The sequence below is a fragment of the Grampus griseus genome (genome assembly GCF_964374135.1).
Source record: "Grampus griseus genome assembly, chromosome: X".
Classification (NCBI taxonomy): domain Eukaryota; kingdom Metazoa; phylum Chordata; class Mammalia; order Artiodactyla; family Delphinidae; genus Grampus; species Grampus griseus.
In genome coordinates this window covers 22,255,693-22,262,609 of record NC_138999.1, presented here as the reverse complement: position 1 = coordinate 22,262,609, position 6,917 = coordinate 22,255,693, and the positions used below count along the sequence as shown (strand labels likewise).

Below are 6,917 nucleotides of genomic sequence, written 5' to 3'. Positions count from 1 at the left end.
AGTGGCCCCTCAGTCCTAACTCTGTTTTCTTACCTTGACTTCAGGTAGCATATGGGACTCCACCCTCCCTACTGTCTGTCTGCCAGCCTCAGGCCAAGGCTTTCACCTTCCTGAGACACCAGAAGGGGAGATAAGAGACCTATTCCCTGGCTACTCCTGCCGGGGGCCTCTGTGTGGTCCCCTTTGTTATGGGGAGTCCACTCATCGGCACCCAGTGTCCTCACCCTGAAGCAAATTAAGGCCTGTTAGGATCTCCTACTTGGGCAGAATTGGAGATGCTGCCACAAGACCAAGGAACTCACCTCCCTGAGAACCTCTCCACCCTTGACCCGGAGGAAAAGAAGGGGTACCTTCAGACAGGCAGTTCTGCGCATGGCCACACAAGGGAGAAAGCAGGGTAGACTTTGTGGGGCCCCCTTCTGTTCTAAGGTCCTCACCTTGAGTAACTATCAGAGGCTGGGACTCCTCCCTCCACTGACCTGAGGACACAGCTCTTAAACCAAGGCTTTTATGTCCCTGAGAAACTTGAAGAGTAAATGAGGAGATGCTGATCTTTTCAGGGTATCTGACATTGCATATGTAGAAGATCCCATTGTCACCGAAAAAATTTTTTTTTATTCATACCATTCACTTATTCAGCGTTACTATTACAGTATTCCAAAACAGTGCTTTGGGAACAGGGCCCCTTTTATCCCATGAGATACATTTTGGAGTGGTGAGAAGAAAAATGAATTAAAAGACGTAAGGTCTGGCTTAGGCTGGGAGGAGTGGAAGAGTGTAGGCTCTAGACTATTCCAGACCAGGGGACTAGACCCAGCAAGGTCACTTAATCAGTCTTGTGAACTTGAGACACCTGCAAGTTACTCACCTGTAAAGGGAGTCTGCTAAATCCTATCCTGCGTGAATGTTGGAATGTTATGTACTACATGTAAAGCAGTGGCACACTCATTAAGCAATATTGGGTTTTTGATGAATGGCAGTTATGATATGATTATTATGAACCCCCAAAGTACCACCCTCCCATCAGAGTTTATTTTTAATCCAGTAGGTAGCAGAGAATATGCAGTGCACTAGGGCAAAAGAAACAAATACTCACAAATGAGCTAAATCAAAGTATCTTTTATTTCTACCAAAAGAAAGTTTAAACGAAGTAAGGCAAACCACGAGTTAAATGGCTTTTACTCTCTGTTTTCTCCACTTTTTGTTTCTAAATATTTTCTGTGGTCGCCCTTCACATTTCCATGACAATGTCTATTGCAGTGCCATGTTTTCTATTTCTGGATCATACAGAAAATATAGATGGTTCGTGAATTCCTTTTACATGTACCAAAACTGTAACTTTAGAACTCTTTAAACAGCAGTAAATATGCAAGCAATGTCATTCACGAATTCATTTTCTTAAGAAAACACACTATCTATTACAAGAAAAAAACATTGGAAAAAACCTAAATAAATCAATCAATAATATATAGAAGTTACTAGTTTAAAACAGGAAGGTAAATAAGATCTATACTTTGTTCCCTCCACCCCTACTACTCTGCACTATTTAGGAGCCTGACTGCTCTCTTCCAAAACAAAGTGAGCAAACTGCCCGCGGCCTCCCCCGCTACATGTGGGAGGAGCTGCGGGCCTTGGCCCTGGAAGGGGTCTGCCCTCTGCAACAGCTGCAGCCCTGGCCGCGGCTCTCTCTTCCTCATCTTTCAGAGCCTCCTCATAGAGATCTGGTAAGGCACTGGGGACGGTACCGATGATCTTGGCCACAAACTCCAGCACTTTCATCTTGCTGGTTTCAGCGTGGGCTCTCGGGCCCCACAGGAACTCATAGCGCGGAGGATCGCTGTTGGGCACCTGGCGGTACGTCAGGTACTTCTGCTGCACGAAATCTTTGCTGATGAGCCTCCTGGGCTCCCCAGAGATCAAGTGCCTCATCCCAGCATAGAAAGCCAACTCACTGAGGAATTCCCAGATCTCCTCTTCGGTGGCACGGTTGCCCTTCTTGAAGATCAGGCCCAGGAGAATCATCAGGAGACCGGACATGGGCAGCCCCGACTCATCACTTGTACTTCCCTCGCTGGGAAGGGCCACATTGCTGATGAAGGCGTAGGAGTGACTTCTGGGGTCGACTTCCTTCAGCTCGAGGCCAAAGACCACCTGCATGATCTCAGAGGCTCTGCTGAGGATCTCAGGGAAGTGCTTCTCGTACTTCCTGTTGACAGCCTTCAGCAGTGCTGCCTGCAGGACGGGCTCCTTCGTCTTGTACTTCTCCAGCAGGAACTGCACCAACTTTCTGACCTTCCTGGTCAGAGGATCTCTGCGACTGCTGCGAATGGAAGGTGCTGCCTGGGAGGTACCTGCACTTTTCTCACCTTGGCTCTGGGCACCCTCTTCAGATCCTGGGCATGAAACCCCTTCATCACGAGAGCTCGTGGCTGGGTCTCCCTGAGGCTCCTGGCGAGTGCCAGCAGCAGGGGAGCTCGGGGGAGTACCCCTAGAAACAGAAGCGGGGGAGGATGGCGACTCTTCTACCTCTTCTGCCGCCGCCGCCGCTGCTGCCGCCACCTCAGTGGCCTGGGCACCCTTGAGACTCTGAGTCTCCCCCTGGGCCTGGTGGCGTTTCTTGCGGCCATGGCGCTTGCTCTTCCGGCCCCGAGGCATGATGACACAGGTCAGGGCCAGCAGGCGGGAGTGTGCGCAGGAAGGCAGGCAACGAGGGCACCTGGGGGAGGGACAAGGAGATGCTGTGAGCACCTTCAGCGGGGAGATTCCTCCCTGGCTTTAACCAAGGCCGCCTCTGCAGGGTCCTGGAGGGCACGGCCCGAGGACCCACAGGGCTCCTGTTCTCCTGCTCAGCCTGTCCCCTGAGACCCCTGTGGAGGACGGTAGAGTGAGCCTTGGGGCACAGCCAGCCAGCCCTGCCTGGGTGGTACGGGGGTGACAGTGGGGGCTGGCAGGGGAGGTAGGTCCCCACGGTTCCCATTCAGAGTCCGGATGATGGTTGTTGGCAAGACTCCCCCACCCCCCCACCCCCTCCCCTCTGCTGCTCTGAAGTTGACACCACCATCTTCCATGACACCCAGGAGGAGGAAAGGAGGGAGCGTTCAGCCCACCACCGAAGCGTCCTGGGACCCTCCCTTCTGCTGCCTGGTGGCTGCCCCTTCAGAACAAAGCTCTAACCTCCCTCAGACCTGGCAGAGGAAAGTACGGGCAGTCTCAGCCTGACAGTCCTTTCTTGGGAGTCTAAGGGTTGACAGGAGGGGACGGGCCATATTCTCTCTTGTCCCTTCTCTTCGGGGTGGGTGACTCCCTTAGTCCTCACTCGGGGGTCCTCCCTGGACGGCCGGTGCAGCCTGGAGCTCCTCTCTTGCCCCGAGGGCCATCTGCTCGCACCAGTGCCGGCACCTCCTTGAGTCTCATTCGGAGGCGGTGAGGGTGACCACGCGCCCGCACGTGGCAGAGTTTTACCAGGCCTGCAGCGTGCAGCAGACAGGTCGAGGCCCTGTGGCTGGCGGCCCCACTGGCCCTCACTCAAGGGCTTGGGCTGACTCTTGGGAGTGCTTAGGGACGCGCCTTCTGCTGGCCTGCACCTCCCCTCTCAGACAGCAGCCCTCCCTCCTCCGTGTGTGGCCAGAAGGAAGCGGCTGACAACAGGGGAGGGGTTCTGAGGTGCCCTTGCGACGGGGAGGACGGTCCTCGCCCTGACTCCTCCCGTGCCCTGGAAATCCTCCCTCTGCTGACCTGCGGCCAGCCCCTCAGGACAAGGCCCCCTCCTCCCTGGGTCTCCCGCGTCTGTCCGTCCGTCCGCGTTCGCACTGAGGGAGCCCCTCAGTTTTTAGACCTGCCCGGAGGCTCCCAGGCCGACGTCAGGGGCGGGGTCCGCGTGGCCGCCATTCTGGGGTGTGGAGCCCTGCGGTCCCCACGAGGGTCCCGTCCTTCACTCCACAGGGCCTGGGGCACTCCCTCTACTGAGCTGAGCCAGGGTCCACCAGCCTCAGAGCGAGGCCTTCCTTGCCCGAGACCCCGTGGGGGAAGCGGATGGACTTTGGGCCTAACAGCCAGGCCCGAGCCTCTGGGGCCGAGAGCAGGGGCGGGGTGGGCGGGGCCTGTGTGGCCGCCTCTTTTCGGAGGGAATGCGGATTGGGGGTGTCGGGGCGTGTCCCCGCACTTCTAACTGGGGTCACCTCACACCTTGACACCTGACGAGATGTGGCACTCCTCCCGCGGCTCACCCTCGCTGGACGGCAGCTCTCAACAATGTCCTCGCCCCCACAGCGCGGTTAGGAGGACGTCACATCCGGTCATGTGCATCTGGGGTCCAGGAGGCCAGCAGGGGCAGGGCCAGGCCAGGGCGGGGCAGTACGGGGTGGGGGGGTTGGCCGGGGGTGGTGTTTCTGGGGGAGCTTCCCGCAGACCTGGCACGAGGGCCTTCCATTGACTCTTGGCAGGTCCTGGGACTTTTCCCTCTGCTGAGCTGAGTCATCAGGCGTTACACCTTGGCTCTCATTTCTGTCGGCGCCCTCAGCCGGAAGTATCTGGGGCCCTGAGCCTCACAGCCATGCCTGGGTCCCCCGAGACTGACAGTGAGGGCTCTTTGGGGCCCCCTCTTCTGTGGTGGATGCTGCTCTCAATCCTCTCTCAGTGTCTTCTCTTGACTCCCTGTAGGTGCTGGGCTACCTCCCGTCTGCTGACCTGAGGCCAAGGCCTCACATCAAAGACATCAACTCCCTGAGACTGCTGGTGTGAAGTGCAGGCACATCTCATCTGGACAGTTCTGCCTCAGGGTTCCTGGAAATGGTTGTAGGAGGTGAGAATCTTGTGGGTTTCAGTGTTTTCGGTTAGGGAAGTTGCACTGAGTTCTATGAATCTTGGAATTTTTCCTTTTTTTTTTGGAATTTTATTTATTTTTTATACAGCAGGTTCTTATTAGTTATCCATTTTATACATGTTGGTGTATATATTTCAATCAGAGTCTCCCAATTCATACAACCACCACACCACCCCTCACCATTTCCCCCCTTGGCGTCCATACGTTTTTTCTCTACATCTTTGTCTTTATTTGTGCCCTGCAAACTGGTTCATCTGCACCATTTTTCTAGGTTCCATATATATGCATTAATATACGGTATTTGGTTTTCTCTTTCTGACTTACTTCACTCTGTATGACCGTTTCTAGATCCATCCATGTGTTTACAAATGACCCAGTTTTGTTCCTGTTTATTGCTGAGTAATATTTCATTATTTATATGTACCACATCTTATTTATCCATTCGTCTGTCGATGGGCATTTAGGTTGCTTCCATGATCTGGCTATTGTAAATGGTGCTGCAATGAACATTGGGGTGCATGTGTCTTTTTGAATTATGGTTTTCTCTGGGTATATGCCCAGTAGTGGGATTCCTGGGTCAAATGGTAATTCTATGTTTAGTTTTTTAAGGAACCTCCATACTGTTCTCCATAGTGGCTGTATCAATTTACATTCCCAGCAACAGTGCAAGAGGGTTTCCTTTTCTCCCCACCCTCTCCAGCATTTGTTGTTTGTAGAGTTTCTGATGATGTGCATTCTAACTGGTTTCTTCCCTTTCCCAACTTTAGCTCTGGGGCCTCTCTTGCATGATATCAGTGTCATTAATCAAATTTTGTGGAATGAATTTTTTTGTTATATGAAATTACTGTGATATTTGCTGTTGTATTTCAATATTTTCTTTATATTTTTACAAATAAAAATTGCTTTTTATGTATATTGTATCAAATGTGATGTTTGGATATATGGGTACAATGTGAAATGATTGCCAGAACGACAGTATTTATCATATCTCCTCCCATAGTTAACCATTTTTGTGTGTGTGGTGAGAAATCCCATCATTTTGAACAACATGGATGAACCTAGGAGGACATTATGCTAAGTGAAATAAACCGGACACAGGAAGACAAATATCACATGATCTAACTTATATGTGGTATCTAAAAAAGCAAAAGTTGAACTCCTAGTAACAGAGAGTAGAATCGTGATTACCAGAGCCTGGGGGGTTAGAGAGAAGCAGAGATACTGATCAAAGGGTACAGCTTTCAGTTATAAGATGAAAAAGTTCTGGAAACTTACTGTACAGCATGGTGACTCCTGTTAATTATAATGTATTATATACTTGAAATTTGCTGAAAGAAGAGATATCAAGTGTTCTCACTATTTTATTTCCATTCTTGCCGTATAGTCTATTAAGATGACCATTACAAAAAGCCCTGTCTTCACCAACAGAAGAAGTTTCAGGTGGTTATTAGGCCAATCTCTGGACTCATATTACCTCAACCAACCAGATTTTGGTGCTGTTCTGATATTATCCCATAGTCCTGGAATAACCCAATAGTCCTGGCATGTGGGCTCTGAGGAGCTGCCTCAAGTTCCCTCAAGTTCAGTGAGGCAGTGGACATTCATCCACCCAGGGCACACTGGGAGAAACAAGGGCTAAACTTTAAAACCTTTGCTTCAAATGATCCTGTCTTCCCTAGACCTATCTCAGCTGCCCTCACACAAGCCCTTGTTCAGTACAGACTTAGTACCCTCAGGGGTTGCTTATTATTGTTTTACTGTTAATGATGATATCCTTTTGTTTATTCCTTCTTTAGTTTTTCCAGGGTTGATTTGGGGCACAGGAGAGCGCACCTGGAGTTTGGTTGTCATCTTGGAAGCTACAGGTGCAGCAGTAAAACTGTAAATAAGTTAAGGAGAATTGACATCTTTACAATATTCTGTTCCCCTGAATAAACATATTATACTGCTCTATTTGGGACATTTTTTTTTCTAACTCTATCAGTAAATTTTTATAGTTGTCTTCATAAAGATCTTGTACAGTTTTGTAAGGTTTCATTTTAGGTACATTTTAGATATTGTTGCTGTTGTGAATGGGATTGTCCTTTACGTGTTC

General features: G+C 50.5%; 1 protein-coding gene across 1 annotated transcript; it reads right to left on the bottom strand.

Moving 5' to 3' along the window:
* Positions 1 to 1,542: 1,542 nt before the first annotated feature.
* Positions 1,543 to 2,655, bottom strand: LOC309839478 (melanoma-associated antigen B1-like; the record flags this gene model as incomplete). The annotated part of the gene is made up of 1 exon (XM_082681217.1): positions 1,543 to 2,655. The coding sequence occupies one exon, from the start codon at positions 2,653 to 2,655 to the stop codon at positions 1,543 to 1,545; it is 1,113 nt and encodes a 370-aa protein (XP_082537343.1).
* Positions 2,656 to 6,917: the final 4,262 nt, after the last annotated feature.